The 15,992-nt window shown below is 48.0% G+C and overlaps 1 protein-coding gene and 1 non-coding gene across 2 annotated transcripts in view; both read right to left on the bottom strand.

Annotated features, from left to right (window-relative positions):
- Positions 1–918: 918 nt before the first annotated feature.
- Positions 919–15,992, bottom strand: part of PRKCA (protein kinase C alpha) — a 390,531-nt gene continuing 375,457 nt past the window's right edge. Inside the window, exons 16-17 of the mRNA XM_025999622.2 lie at positions 14,303–14,443; positions 919–2,373 (exon numbers count right to left, since the gene is read on the bottom strand). Of these exons, the coding sequence (XP_025855407.1) occupies positions 2,209–2,373; positions 14,303–14,443 (306 nt within the window). The 3' untranslated portion in view covers positions 919–2,208. The remainder of the gene's footprint in view (positions 2,374–14,302; positions 14,444–15,992) is intronic.
- LOC112920939 (U6 spliceosomal RNA) lies at positions 7,802–7,909 on the bottom strand. Its single transcript, XR_003235158.2, has one exon. It is a non-coding gene; the product is annotated as a U6 spliceosomal RNA (small nuclear RNA).

The raw sequence follows: 15,992 nt of genomic DNA, 5'->3' as shown, positions 1-15,992 counted from the left end.
CCCTGTAAGAACAGATAATCACTTCCACGTCGGATGTGCTTTCTGCTGTAGGAGGCTGGCTTCTCCGAGGACCTTGCGTTAGTGTCTCACAGTGTCTCACCACAGATGTACTCCTCATGAGACTGGAAAGGCTGGTTCCAGCAACAGGTGGAAGAAAATCTGTAGCTTCTAACGAGTCTGTGGATAGAGCCAGGGGATGGCTGTGTCGGGATGGGGCGGGGGAGCTGCCAGACTGGACGGTTTGTCTCATGAAGTCTGTATGTGCTGGAGCAAACGGCGAGTCGTTCTGGGGGCAGCAAGACAGACGGTGTGCTTCTGGTGTGTCCACGCATACATAGCAGGATGGGCGTCTTCCTGTCCCTCCCACCTCAAGTCACTAACAGTAACAAGGCTGAAAAGGAAAAACCAAAGTCCAGCCCAGGGGCTGTGACAACATCACACCTACACAAACATACTAGGCATACTGGAGTCAAACACTTCCTGATGTCCCCAAGAGGAAGAGTGGTAAAGGAGTGGACGATGGTGCTGAGGAGCTAGGAGGGAGTGTTATCTCAGAAATAATCCCCGAAAACAAAACATTTGTTTGCAGGTAGAATCGAAAATATGTATGTGTGTGGGTATATATATATATATATATACGTATATATATATATATATATGCGCCTAATTGATCATGTAAAATAGCCATTCATTTCAAAATTAGATCTACGATAAAAAAATTAATATATCTGATACAGTGCAGGGTTTGCTTGGGGTGGGAATGAGGGAAGAGGAAGCACGGCAGCAAGGAATGAAGCTAAAACTTAATCATAAAAGCAGATTAGAAACAAGAGCCTTCACAAATATAGCACAATTGTGTCTTATAAAATTATTATAATACTCTCTTTATACTTGATACGATTATATCAATAATATAGATTCACTTGTTATTAAGGTTTATTATAAACATGCAAAATTCATTGCATGATGCATCTGCAAAACATATTAAAATCCTTCTAGCAATAAAACATCTTCGAGCTGATGTGCATCCAGGCTTTCCTGATTCTACAGCTCCAGGTGTGTCATTCAACATGAACTGGAAATGGAGACCCGAACTGTATTGGTTTTCATCCCTTAGCGGATGTCAAGGGCTGGAGATGGGAGGGAAATCGATCAATGGAGACTTATGCTATAGTCAACACTCTGCTAAGTTACTGTACACCGTACTCTCGTAAACGACATTGCAGCCTAGTAAATAAATAAGTACAAAAGGGGATGGGGTGTACACTTCAGCCTCTTAGGACATAGGTAGCAAAATATTGGTTGGAGGGTCGGGGTTGGCTAACAACACTCGTGAGTAGTGGCATGATTGCTGATGGCACCCTGGATCACAGAATAATCTCCCAGAGATTAGAATGAACATACATACACACTGGTTTATCCTTGATCTGAAATGATTTTACATGCTCATTTAGCAAAGTCCTTAGAAGATTTGGCCTCTTAAAAAGAAATGCAAGTATCAAGATTATCGTCAACCAAATTGGGGAGCTGACAGATTCACCCAACGTTCATCTGAGGTTTGCTCTAAGACCAGTAATCACTGGACTATGACTGGGTTACGACTGTCGATGTATGGTAACGGTGAGCTTGCAAATGACTCACCGGTGGGGACTTGATTCATCTCGGCCTCTCAAATTCTAGGGACCGTTTCCACTGAGGCAGAGAACAGAAGCAGTGGGTATTTCAAAGCCTCCCCTACTCCCAATCCCACCTGGCTCACATTCTGGGCTCCCCGTTCTTTCATTCCAAAGATGTCTCAGGTGGAGGGGTGTCTAGCCCACTGGACTGGGACAGGTTCATTTTAACATCTCTGGTTGGGGGACCTCAATGGTGGAAATTGACAGAAAGGCAAGGAAAATATATCAAATCGTACCGAAAAAGGGGGAGAGTTTGTTTGCTTTCTAGGAAGGGTCAACCTACAGCCAGATGTGACTTCTACATAATTAAGCTGGACACTGTACATTATGTCATCTTCCACTAAGGTAATGTTCTTGGTTGTAAGAGACAGACCCTGAACCGTTGCTCACATTTGGACTAAAAACCCTAAAATTTTCAGGCCCCCATCTGGAACAAGAGGAAAGGCCATGGCCTTAAAATTTTAGGGTTAAGGATCATTTCCCACTGCTGGAGGGCTGGGGGCGGGGAGACGATGGTTCTTCGTGGTGAGTTTCATACCGCACTCTGTAAGATGGGGTGCACAAATTGGGGGTTGACATACGAGAACCCCTCGAAATCAGACTGGTCTATGTTAGCAATGACCAACTGATCAGGTGGTGTTAAGACAGGCTGCCCTCGTGTGAAGAACTTGTCAAAGTTTTCTGCGCCTTTGCCACACTGCAGAGAAAAGAGAAAAAGAAGAAAAGGTCAGTAAATTATTGCAAAGCACAGGCGGCAGTTCTCTCAAGAGTCCTCAGCAGGGAAGAGCGTGGCCCGGGGGAATTGGGACTGGAGAGGCAGGAAGAATTCTGGAGAATCTGGACACCTACTGGATTCAAAAGCCAGCCACAGCAAATAACAACGCAAAGTCACTCGGTTGCAAACCTTCGATGACCCTTGGAACCGAACCCCTCCATGGAAAGGCACTGCTGATAGTAAGGCAGCAGCAAGGGGACACAGCCTGTTTTATTTCATTTTCACTTCACAGAGCAAGCGGGCTACGAGCATGATGCCACACGCGCAGGGCCATCAGTCACAGCCCATGTCAAAAGGCCAGGATGTTGGGTGGGAATGCAGACAGCAACCTCTGAACCGAGAAGTTGAGATTTCTGTCCTACTCGTGGTTCTCTACAACCATATTTGTAGTACAGTAAAAGCTGTGTTATTTTTGCAACTGCACAGTGCTAAAAACCTCAGTTCATGATCTTCAACCAATATTGAGGTAGGTGTGGTGGCAAGGTTGGGACATTCACCCTGGGGCCCAGCTGGGCTTCAGCCTATCTAGATCTATCCGATCAACTGGCAGGTCGATACGGGGCTCACTCGCAGGTGGTCTCAGGCTGGAGGGGGTTTGCTCTGGTGCCCTGGACAGGGATAGCAAAGTCTCCTGTCTGTCTTAGATAGTCTTCTCCTGCAGGGTCCACCAGGGCACCCAACAAAGACAGGGCTGCAGGCAGAGCTGCCTTTTTGGAGGCTCTGATAAACATGGCAGCATGCACAGCACCACGTGGGAGCCTGACCCCAAATCGGGGAAAGGGGTGTCCTCACTTTCTCAGCCACTCAGGAGGGTTGTGGCATGCTGAAGTCCCCTGGACCCCAGAGGACTCTGAGACAGGGAATGTTGGGGTCACACTGGTGATACAAATCACGGTATTCCACATGTTGCCAATGATCACCCTTCCACCTGCTGGTACCATAGGGGATATGGACCAGTTCTGAGTTAGCACAATTTTATACTAACCAGGCAATACTGGATCTTTAACAGAGGACAGCTCTGTGAAGGGGTGGGGGGGTGGGGAGTCCACCCCAATCCCTCGAGTGTAAAGGGGGGAGGAGAGGCACATCCTCTCCCGGGGCTATGGAGGTTAAGGGTGTGGTGTTTCACACAGACCCCAGCATGCGGTGAGAGCACAAGGGGTGCTGTTATTTTTGTAAGGCAAGTTTAGTCTCACAGACCATACCTTCCCACTTCCTCTTTTATACCTTTCCCACCATCTAGAAAGTTTCCTCGAGGGTCTAGTTTCATCAGGCTTTTTCCACCCTGCTCCTAAGGCATGTCATGAGTTCAAAGTAAGGTCTCTCACGACTGACAGCCTCCCTTTCTGGAGGTGTTTTCATTTTCATGCGTGACCACCCACTCCTAATGGGGGGGGGGTGCACACCATGGACTGCTGTGTGGGTATGTGGATGCGTGTGTGGAGGGAGGCAGGGAGCCCTTGTATGGGGGCCCTTGCAGCCTCTCTATGGAGGCCATACTATTGGGCCTGTTTGTCACGCAGGCCCTGCCTCCTGCATAAGAGATGGTGGAATTGTATTTGAGGAGGATGTCCTTTGGGAACCTGATTAAGTAATGCCCATGGCCTGAAAGACTTCAAGTGAATCCACTTTAGGTGCTCTCAGAGGCTGGGATGTGTGTTCCTTATGAAGAGATCATTTGCATTTGTTTTGCTATTCACTAACCGTGCAAAGATGAGTAAGAAGGACCTTCTAGGAAAAGGAAAAGGTGAAGTCTCTAAAAGGAAGAGGAAGGCAAGCCAAGGTAAAACGTCTTCTCCATCCATCTAACCCTAGATTTGTTGATCTGTTTTGTGAAAAGAGGGCACAAGTCTGACCTTTCCTTTGGGTACCATCTTTATGGCATTCACAGATCATCTTCCAATGAGAAGTTTCAAAAGCCATGGCTTAACTGCCAAATAAATCAACAACAAATGGCAGGAGTCCCTGAGATCTAAAAAGTGGGCCATGTAAACACCAGCACCAAGAAGCTTGGGGATAGGGACGGGTGAAATTCTAAAGCTGCTGTTCCTGGAAAGGGTTACTCCTAGGGCTGCCATGGCTTGTGAGGCGAGTGTGGTAACACACAGGGTGGAAACCCTCACTGCTCCTGGCTTTGTGCTATGTGGGCTGCCGGCCCAGAACTAAGGGGGGGCTTGCAGGAACCAGGGCAGTCCTCCTCGGCGATCATGTCACATGGGAGTAGAACTGCTGGTCTCAGAACTGCTTACCACCAGAAACCTCTTCTTTTCCTTCCCACTCTAACTCACTCTGGTATGTTCTCCTAAGGAGAGAGAAGTCACATTCCAGCAAGGAAAGCCTTTCTTTTTTTTTTTTTTTTTTAATTTTTTTTTTTAATTTTTTATTTATTTATGATAGTCACAGAGAGAGAGAGAGAGGCAGAGACACAGGCGGAGGGAGAAGCAGGCTCCATGCGCCGGGAGCCCGACGTGGGATTCGATCCCGGGTCTCCAGGATCGCGCCCTGGGCCAAAGGCAGGCGCCAAACCGCTGCGCCACCCAGGGATCCCGAAAGCCTTTCTTAAGCCTATTCACTGAGGTGAAGGGACAGGCTGAGGGCAAAGAATAAAAACTGTGTGAGTGGATCTCAGCAAGCCATGGGTGGGAAAGCCACGGAAATGCTGGAGGTTGCATCCAAGGGTCAGATGAGATGCAAGACTCAGAAGGACCTCTAATTCCAAGGGAGCTCTCACCAGATGGATGCTGCTTTCCCCCTTCAAAGAACAGGTTTTTTTTTTTGGGGGGGGGTTGTTTGTTTTTAATCACAGGTTTGGTACTATGAGAAATATAGCTTATTTTTCCACCATGGAGGGTCTCTTATGCTTTAAAAAATGAGCCTTCCATAATTCAGTAAAATTAGCCCAGAAATAGACAGTCTCCTTTAAGTCAAATGGGAGAAGATCTTGACCTAATTTTTCAAGATGTCTATGAAGAAAACTATGACTATTCTCATATTATCCACCACCAATGACTGAAAAGGATAATGAAAACCAGTGCTCTCTGGATCTTTGAGGAAAAGACAAAGCCTTCAACAAGCTGTTATATTTTAAACATACAAAAGATTCTTCCTGCTGTCCGTGGCCCAACCTTATTCATAACCATCTTGTGGGCAGCAGGGCTCAGGCACCATCTTGGATGTGAGAGAGAACAAGAAGGGGTATGGAGACTGATGGGTTTGGGGGGCCCCAGGTGGTATTCGTGAATGACTGAGCGAATGAGTGACAGTAGGGGTGAAGAATGAGGCTGGCCAGACTACAGACATTCTCTCAACCTACCTCAGGGATGATGCAAGGTTATTACCATGGCCACTGGAAGGACAGCCTTTACCACAGTGTGTGACAATAGGCAGGTTTGGGTTGGCCATGGCCTAAGAGCTCCAGGCCACCTGACAACACATGCAGGCAGCATTTGCTACTTGAGAGCAAAATCCCTTGGCGGGATGTGCACTGTCTTCACCTCCAAAGGCAACCCACACCTGTCACCAACTGAGGATTTTGCCAGTGTGTGAGCTCAGACAGTTCCTCTGGTGCTCCCTGAGAGCAGAGACTGCCTGTGTCCACGGAGCTGCTTTCAACACCAGAGGGAAAAGGAGAGGTGGGGTGGGAAGGACCCACCAGAGGCCACAAGTCCAGGGAATAGCTTTGGGAAACATACTGTACCTCTCTGTAAAGATAAAAATGGGGTTGTGAACGCCCACCTCCCAAGGCTATTGTGGGGATCAAAGGAACGAGAGTGTGTGCAATCCCTTCTAAAGATCAGGCAATGACACAGATCTGAGGCACAGCACGTACAGCACACGCCCTGCAGGTAAAAGGCATGTGATTAATATGTGAGGGATGAACAAACCCTATTAATAATCGACCTGCCTTATTTAGCTCTGGATTCAGGACATAACTCCTTTGTGGTTTTGACATTTCAACCCATTTGGTAAACTCATCAATTAATAATATGAGCTCAGGAGAGGTCAGGCATGGTAAAGATGGGACAAAGCATAGGAAGACACTGACTCCAGCTAGACTTTGGGATCGTAGTGCTCCCCATCCAGGCCCCTGGGCAGCACACGGTCCACTCACAACCCCATGCACCCTGTGTAAGGGCCGGGGGGAGAGTCAGCCTGCCCCGCGCACGTCGGCTTCTCATGATTCTTACCTGGGAGAGGCCACCGAGAATGCACAATACATGTGTTGGTCTCAATCCTGTCCTTTACCTTGGTGTCTCAGTCATGTAGAATGTAACCCCATGGTCACTGGTATGGGAATTAGGGTGAGTATGAGTAGCTTGAAAACACTGCCATTACAAAGCAAAACCAAACCAAACCCAGAGGAGCAGGCACAGTATGGAACCAAGCGAGAGTAAAGGCGTGTTGCAAGACGAAGGAGAAAGGGGTGGGGAATGTCTCTGGCAATTATTGGATGTAGCAGGATCTGCTTCATCTTAGGGCACCCCCTATTTCAAGTCTCACTGTGTGGTGGTCCTAGTGGAGCATTAGTAGGAACATGGCTGATATCTGTGCACGGCTTTCTGACCTGCAGTTGTGCACCAACTTCATTTAGTTAAACAACCAGCAATAGAAATGAATGGGGATATTGTGCTTTGAGCCTCCTGTGAGCTCATGTCCACACCATGGGACCATCCAGTGAGGGGGCTGAGGCGCCGGGCTGCAGCCCTCTGTGAGATCAGCATGCTCAGGGAACGGTCTTCCGTGCATGACCCAACGCAAGCAGAAGGAACACACTCAGGGTTAAAGAATGGAGTTAGTTTGCTCGTTTAGTCACTCAAGGATCTAGAAATGTGCTCACCGAAGGCCGGGATGCCCACTGAAGCCAGTGCATTTTGGTACAGAAAGTCTGGAGAATAAGAACGGACAGAGGAAAGTATTTGGAAAAGAGTCAGTGCCTGCCCTGGGAACTTGAGAATCAGAATAGCCCGTGTGAAGGATGCCACACACCCACCTGCACTCACACGGAAATGTCTTCCAGATAGATTGCTAGGTGAAAGATGCAAAAATGCGTGGTACGACCTTGCTGTGCGTATGATCACGCATGCACGCAGCCTTCCAGAAGCTTACAGAAGAGGTAGTGAATAGCAGAACCAGTAGTTGGGGGGGTGGGGGTGGGGACAGCTTGTCATTTTGTATCCATCTTTCCTTGCTTAACTATTTCCCCATATGGAATTAATACTTTAATAATGATTTTTTTTTAAAGAGGGATTGGGACCTCTTTTTGGGTGCTCCTGCCAACAGCACCTGTGGTGAGAGCCTGGAGACAGGTTTTCATTTCTTAGACAAAATTAAACAGTGCTTGCTTATCTGTTGCCTCTGAGCAAATCTCAGAAACCTGCACATCATCCTCATGCAGGGGCCACGCTAAATCTTCTGTGTATCATTCCAGTTTTAGTATATGTGCTGCCGAAGGGAGTGCTAGATAGAGCACGATGCAGAAAGGGCCAATTCTGGTCCAGTGGGAGCTGGTTCTATGGATGGGTGTGTTGACAGACACAGGCTATAAGCCACACATTGAATGAGTGGGTTCTTAGAAGCGTCAGAGCCACGTGTCTGTGAGGGAAAGGTCCTGGCTTATCCTAGGCCGTATTCTATGGAATAAAAACATGCACTCCGTTGAGTCTGTCTTTATACCAATGGCTGGCAATGGTGGATTCAAGGCTCCTTTTCCAAAACAAGTTGTTGTGATGGCCATCGTTGTCGGAGACCTTCACTTCAGACAATGGGAGGCTGCCAGTTGGCACACCTTGAGCCACGTATCCTGTTCCTCACCACGGAAGCTCCCTGAGGCTTGCGACACAGCTACTTACTAACCTTGATTATTATTTTAAATGTCTCATCTCTTCCCAGTTCTCTTTCAAGCCGGAGAGCATGTGGGAGCGTAGTTATCAAAGAACAGCCTCTTTGCTTCTCATCAACCAAGGAGGAGCTGTCTTGGGCTGGTTTAAAGGTTGACATCACCCCCGAGTTCACCTTGATGTGACAGGTTCCAGGCTCCAAGGGCTGGCTGGTGTTCACATGTTGCTGGAGGAGCTCCCCGAGTGTTGAGAATCTCTTGGTTTTACTTAGCATCGCGGCTGCTGGTGCCACTGAATGGTCAAGAGAAAAACCTACCTGCTACTCCACAGGATGATTACATGCAGCCCCAGGCTGCCTGCCGCACTGAGCTCTCAGACCACTGCTCCAAGACCCTCCTCCTTCTACCCAGAGGGCCAATGCTCTGTAGTATTACCTTTCTAGAGCAATTATTAAAAAGAACAGCACCGCGCGATGTCCTTGGTTTTAGGAAAGTCATGCAATATGTAGGTATAAACAGGCATCACATTTGCAACTTACTCTCAAGTAGTTAAAAAAAAAAAAAACAACCCGCACATGTGTATTATGTACACATGCATGCCTGGAGATGGAAAGAATGATAAAGCAAATGTGCTAAAATGTTAACATTTAGGGAATCAGAACGTAGCAATTCTTTATGCTATTTTTGTGACTCTTCTGCAACACTGAAATTGGAAGTTATTTCAAAATAAATTTTTTTCCCCGAAAATTAAAAAGGCATGCTGCACTGAGTTTGAGAATTAAACCATCATCAAACTTTCTAGACAAGCTAATGACGCCGTGCATTGCCTTGTTTCATTGTATCCCACAGACCCTGTGATTTTTTATAAATTGGAAGTCTGTGGCAACCTGGCATCAAGCAAGTCTACTGGAGCCATTTTGGAACTGCATTTGCTCACTTCCTGTCTCTGTGCCACATTCTGGTAATTCTCGTCATATTTTGAACACTTTCCCTATTACTGTATTTGTTAGGGGGACCTATGATCAGTGATCACAACTTGCTGAAAGTTCAGGTGACAGCATTTTTTTTTTTTTTAGCAATAAAGTATTTTTAAATTAAGGTACATGCATTGTTTTTTTTTAAGATATAATGTGACTGCACACTTAGTAGACTACAGAGTAGTGTGACTGTAGCTTTTATATGTACTAGGAACCCCCAAAATTCATCAGTTTGCTTTACTGAGACATGCACCTCATTGTGGCCATCTGGAGCCACACCCACAGCACCCCCGAGATATGCCTATAGAGGATTTCGGGGTGATGGGGAAAATTAACCTGACTGTGCAATCTCACCATCATGGCATCTACACTTGTACCTGCTGTTCTTGTTCTCTTTGGCTCTTGCCGCAAGGATGACAATGTCCTGATGAAAGTTATTTTTTTCCCCCTCTCTCTTCTTGACAAAATAAGGACAGTAATTTTACCAGAAAGGCTCCCTGTGACAGACAGGCCTATTTCCAAAGTGCTCTGCTCATCTATCAACTCTGGAATATATTTCTCGGTGTTAACTTTATAAATTATTCTCTCTCTCTCTCTCTCTCTAATAACCACTTAAGTATCGTGAAGGTTTTTGGCTTGCCTGTGAACTAGCTCTTCTGCTCCTTGGGGCCAATGGATGGAATTCAAAAAAGAAAAAAAATCAATTAACTTTCCACTTCTGATATTTGTATAAACTATCATGTATCACGGGCAAGATGAGCGGGAGCTTGAAGGCTGTTCTCCGGCATTTTACTCAGATGAATAATTAATCAGGGTAAAAGCCTACAAAATTCAAAGGGACACCAGATCAGAATCTTGGGCTCACGTGTGCCTCTAAGGGCATACTTTGTTTTTTTGGGCAAAGCCGAAAGAATGAGTTCTCCTTCCCTCCATGGGTTCTCAAGACACACGGCCAAGTGGGCTTGGCTGTGCCATCCTCTCCCGAGGAAACCTCCTCATTAACCTGATGCTGTGGGAGGCGGCCTGGCCTTTCGAATTTCTCCCTCAGCAACTGAAGTTTAACCTTTTCAGGAGTGACATCTTTAAACTTAAACATTAAAAAAAAAAAAAAAAAAAAAGAGACCTTCTTACATGGAATCTTCTGAACATTAACAAGCCTCTTTGAGGACTCAGGCTTGTTGTTCGGAACGTCAGCCAAAAGCCGAGCTGACGGTCCTTAGTCTGTGGATCAAAGGCTCTTCCACTGTTGTGTTTTCTTTGAGGGAAGACGAAACCAGCTTGCTGTGTGCTTTTTTTCCCCCATAAAGAAGGAGAGTCATGGGGTGGGGGTGGGGGGCTCATCTCCAGGAGAGCATAACATAGCTGTTTTGTTTTTGCTTTTGTTTTACATGATCAGCCAGTACATAAGTGACTGCTCCATCTTCTAGAAAATTGTCTTCACCTTCACAATTGCACACAGTGGTCTTCTGGGGACATGGCTCTGCTCTGCCAGAACAGGACTCTCCCACCACAGGGCACCTTGGGGGTAGGTTCTTGCTTCCTGCAGGTTCTTCCCCAGTCCTGCTACTTCTGTGGCTGGGATGAGCCCCTCTGAGCTTCCAGACTTGCCACTGTCAAGGGAGATGGCCGCTGTTCCACACACCTGATGCCCATCCCTCGCCTCTCTCCGTTTCCCTTCGTGAGTGAATTTAAACAGAATCTGGGCCATGGCTGCACTGCAGGTGGCCACGAGGTGGAAAGTTCTGTGTGGTGCCTCCTGATGGAGTCCCACATCACAGAATGTCTTTGGTGGTGGATTTTCACATTTCCTGTGGCACTCTGGTCTAGCTTCCGGGATGTCACTTTGGCAGGAAGGAAGATTAAAAAAAAGAAAGATAGGATACTATGGGAACCCTGGTTCCTCTGGATAAGCTCTGGGACTTGTCTCTCCTCTCTCAAGGAAGCTTGTGATTTTGGAGTCAACTTTCACTGGAGATTCAAAAGCAAATTAAAAAAAGCCAAGATGAAAAAAAAAAAAAAGCCAAGATGAGACTCCACAGCTTATGAGCACAAACTTGATCTCTAGAAGCACCCTGAAGATAACTGGGAGTGCTTGAAGGCTTACTGCTGGTATTTGCAATAACCAGAGTCTTGATTTCCTTCCTGGGAGCCAGGAGGGGATGGTCCTTTAATCCAATAAATCTCAGGGAAATGGATTCACGGCACCTGCTGAAAAAGCATCAAGACAAGTTCACCAAGGCAGACAAGCTTCGCCAGCCAGGGCTACCAGCACTGCTCAGAGGGGGAGATGCTCCCTGTGAGGGGTTCAGCAAACACGCGAGAACAAGCTTCTGGCAGCAGGGTGTTTGCCACTTTTCTCCATGGTGACAGTGAGGATATGCTGCTCCGTCTCCCTTTGAAACGACAAAACTGCCTATCAGAGACTACTCAGCTTTGCATTTCATCTGTAAACTCTTCTGACTTTTTAATTAACTCTGGATCAGGGAACTGCATTTTTCACTGAGCAAGAGGGGAAACATCACAGAGTAACCTGAAGGCGCCGTTAGCTGCTGTGCTGACATCAGTATCGTGTGCGGCCTCAGTGACATCTGGACTGAGCCTGCTCTGCGCTGTGGGAAACGTCCTCTCCTGCTGCCCAGACTGTTCCTGGCACATATGTGGTCTCTCCACTCTAGCTGGTACCTCGAGAACAGAATGCTGTTCCGGGGGGCTGCTGAGATGCTCCTTCACCCCAGGACTAGGTGCCATGGGGGTGGCGTGGGGTAGGGACTGGGGGGCACTGAGCTCTCCTGGGAACCAGAACTTTCTGGTCGACCTCTTTGCCCTCGACTCTCTTCGCTGCTCACTCCTGCAGCTGCTTGCTCCTAACCCCGGCATGGCCATGTGTCCCCTGCTGTCTTATCCGCTGCCCATGTGTACATTTTCAGCTTCTTCCTTTTCTGTGTACACTTCTCCGGCAGGACAGGGGCTCGGCCTGGGAAAGCCCACTGTGAGCAGAGGACGTCTCTCCTTCCCTCTGACCAGAGCCCTCACCCAGCGGGCCTTTTACACACCACCTCCTGCTGCAGGGCCTGGTCCATGATTTCGGCTTCTGTGTTTGAGTTCAGGAGCTGCTTCTTCACAGCCAGAGCCAGCCTCTTCTTTCTTGTTATTCTAGTTAGCACTCAGTTAAAAAAACACACAAAAAAACCCCAAACCACAAATACCAGCACTGGAGGAATAAATAAACAAACACACACTGCTCGTGGCTCAGCGGCCTGCCGCGGTAGGACTGTGTCCGGTGAGTTCCCCAGCCCACAGCGAACAGCCTTAGTCAGATTCCTGGCTCCTGGCCTCAAGCCACGCTCTTGTGCCCCTAGATCTGAACGCGGGGCCACGGTGCCCCCAAGAAGTGGGAGACCATGCAAATATACAATGTCTTCTGAGGACGGGGTAGGAATAAACAGGAGGAGATGTGTTTTTATGGCTGCCTTTGCTGCATCTTGTCCCTTTCTGGAAAGTGACTGACAAGCAATTGTATTGTGCTTAACACTTAAAGCAGGGTCAGCGTGTCACCTCTGCTAAGCTGTATGTAAGATGCGATTGCGCGCCTTTCATATTTTAAGAAGGCTACACAAATAGGAAAGGGGAAAAAGAAAATCCCTAACAGAATGTTCTAAGGCCGCCTGCAGCATTATCACTGCCGTCACGCCCCACCTCCTCAAAACCAGATTTTGTAGTGAGGGGAGGGATCCTATGAAAACCCCCCCAAAGCTGTGTCCGCGATGGGCTCAGAGAATGTGGGGTGCAGATATACAAGGGTCCTGTTGGACAGGATGATTCAGGAGGGAGTCAACTGACCTGATTAATTTTAGTTTTTCTCCCGTTTGTGCTAAGAATATCTTGGAAAAGTAGAAGTGGGCTCCCCACCAGCAGTTTTATTCTTGGAGCAGAGGACACACAAGCGTATTTGAGGAGGAAGCTGCTGCCCTAAAGAACAAAGCTTGGGTGCCAACCAGTCAGTAACTCAGTCACCCCAGGAGGGTCCCCTTTGCCTGCTCATAAGCACCTGCTAGAGGAGACAGATGTGGGTGCTTCTGCAACAGACCGTGGGACACAGCTGCTCTTGCTGCAGCCTCGGGGGCAAGGGCACCATGGGAAGGCATGGTCCACTAACCAGGGGGAAAGCAGACTCCCCGGGAGGCACCACCAAGTGCCTGGTGGCATGAGTCAGGAGCCCCATGTCTTACAGACTCTGAGATTACCTCAAGATATAAATGTTAAGAAAGGCCAATGCTGGTTGCCACCACCAGTCAGAAGATGGGCAGACGGCGGTCACTAGGATGGAGTGATGGTGTCATGAGGTAAGGACACGGATCTCAGAGCCAGAATAACCACCTACCAGCTGCGTGTCTTCAGGCAAGTTACTCAGCCTCTGTGCCTTAGTTTACCCACTGTGCAGGGTTGTTAAGAGGGTTAAATGAGCTGATTTGTAAAAACAGAGCCTGGTGCATAGGGTTTGTGGAATACACAGGAAAAATGGGGGTCATGTGGGAAGAGTCTCAATGAAGGTGGCAAAGCCAGAATGGGGACTGACACACACTGCTTGCAGTGGCGGCCGTGGCCAACATGGGAAACCCAGCCAGGGCCTGCATAGGAGTTGGCTGAGACTGGGTTCTTCTTCAGGAGCAAAGCAAGCCCAGGAGAGCCGGACACAGATGCGAAGTCCTGTCAAGGACGCAGAGCAAGGAAAACAGCCCCACTGGGCACGTGAGTCCGTGAAGCCTGCACCTCAAAGCTGATGTGCCCTGGCTCTCTCTCAGTTCTGGGGGGCGCCCTGCAGCCACCCTACTGGTGGCAGGTCTGGGTTGACTCTGTAAGTCAGCAGGAACCCCCGTGGCTCAGACCACAGACTGAACACAAGGCTGGCACCTGGCCATTTTTTTCCACCCTGCAGGGCCAGGGGTGACTGGCCTCCTCTCTCCAGAAAAAGGGTCGGTGGGACCCCGCTGGGATTTGGGAGACCGCGGCTCAGGAACAGGCCATGTCCCTTACTCACCACTTTGGGCTTGAAGGGTGGCTGGATCTCCCTGTTCTCGAGTTTTTCCCAGTCGATCCTCCGGAAGAAGGCGTGCTCCCGAACGTCTCTCTCTCCCTCTGGCCCGCAACCCAGCCGCTTGCCTGGGTGTTTGGTCATCAGCTAGAAGGCAGCAGAAAGAGGATGCAACGTGTGACGTGGTGACCAGAGGTGATGACGCTGTACTGTATAACTGAAATGTGCTAAGAGAGCAGGGCGTAAGTACTCTTCCCCCAAAAGACAAAAAGGTAAACTAATGTCAGGTGATGGACATGTCTTCTTGGTTGTAGGAATCTTTCACCGTGTACATGTGTATCAAGCCATCACGTGGCACATTTTAATACGTTGCAATTTTGTCTGTCAATTACACCTCAATAAAGCTGAGAGAGAAAAAAAAAAGAGCCTCCCTCCCCCGCCACACACATTAAAAGTAGGAGAAAAAGAGAATGCTGGATGATAATGCAGGCTTTCCTTTGCCAACTCTGCTACGGGCCCTGGCTGTGTGGACGCCCAGGGAGCACCCCAAGAAATCAGTGGCTTGCACAGAGAGACCCCAACTCACAAGTATAGTAGTGTTGACAGTATGGGCCTTTCTATAGTGTTTTTTTTTTTTGTTTTTGTTTTTTTTTTTTTTTAATGATAGTCGCACAGAGAGAGAGAGAGAGAGAGAGAGAGAGAGAGGCAGAGACACAGGCAGAGGGAGAAGCAGGCTCCATGCAGGGAGCCTGACGTGGGATTCGATCCCGGGTCTCCAGGGTCACGCCCTGGGCCAAAGGCAGGCGCTAAACCGCTGCGCCACCCAGGGATCCCCTCTATAGTGGTTTTTATGGTAAGGAACATAGGGAAACAATCTGACCCTAGAGCCAAACATAAGAATTTAAACAGGTGTCTTCATACACTATCTGCGCTAGAACTGCCATCCTGTATGTCTAAAAAATATGGATATGAAAAGGTAGACAATCACTAAAAATTGTGTGTGCTGAAGGTATCTCATATGATGCTAATAAGAAGCATCATATGCTGCCTATTTATTGCCTGGACCAAAATGCCTGAATCAGAGACTCATGGTTGGAAAAACAAATGCCTTGACCAGCAGGTGACTAGTTAATTCCCATGTATCTACAGCAGGAGACAGAGGCAAATGTGGATTATAAACTGGGCAGGGCCCAGCTGTCCCTATTTTTATATGTAAACAGTGCCTTGCCCTTGGAAGACACCTGCTAAGTGCATCCCAAATGATCAAACCAGCCAGAAAATGTTAGGAGTGTGTTATGCTTCATCCTGCCACATCTGACAATAATTTTGTGGCCTAAAACTTTACTATTAAAAACTAACCAGGTCATGACCCGGTAATTTCTACTCCTAGGTATCTCCTCCCCAGAAATGAGTTCGTATGTTCCCTCAAACCCAAAACCTGGACGTTTCAGGGCACTTCTATTTGTAACAGCCCCAAACTAAAGTGGAAATAACCCAAAGGCCCACCAGCAGTAGCACGAATAAACCAACTCTGGTGGGGCTACCCAACAGAATATTATGCAGCGTATGGAAGACAGAAGGACACACGTACATGGGAATGTGGAGAAATGCTACGATCACCGTGTTGGGGGAAAGAAGCCAGGGCTGGGGAACACCCACCACAAGACTGCATTTGTGTGAAGTTCAAAACAAACAA

The sequence above is a fragment of the Vulpes vulpes genome, chromosome 2 (assembly GCF_048418805.1).
Source record: "Vulpes vulpes isolate BD-2025 chromosome 2, VulVul3, whole genome shotgun sequence".
Classification (NCBI taxonomy): domain Eukaryota; kingdom Metazoa; phylum Chordata; class Mammalia; order Carnivora; family Canidae; genus Vulpes; species Vulpes vulpes.
Note: the sequence above shows the minus strand (reverse complement) of the source record. Positions and strands in the feature narration are given on the sequence as shown.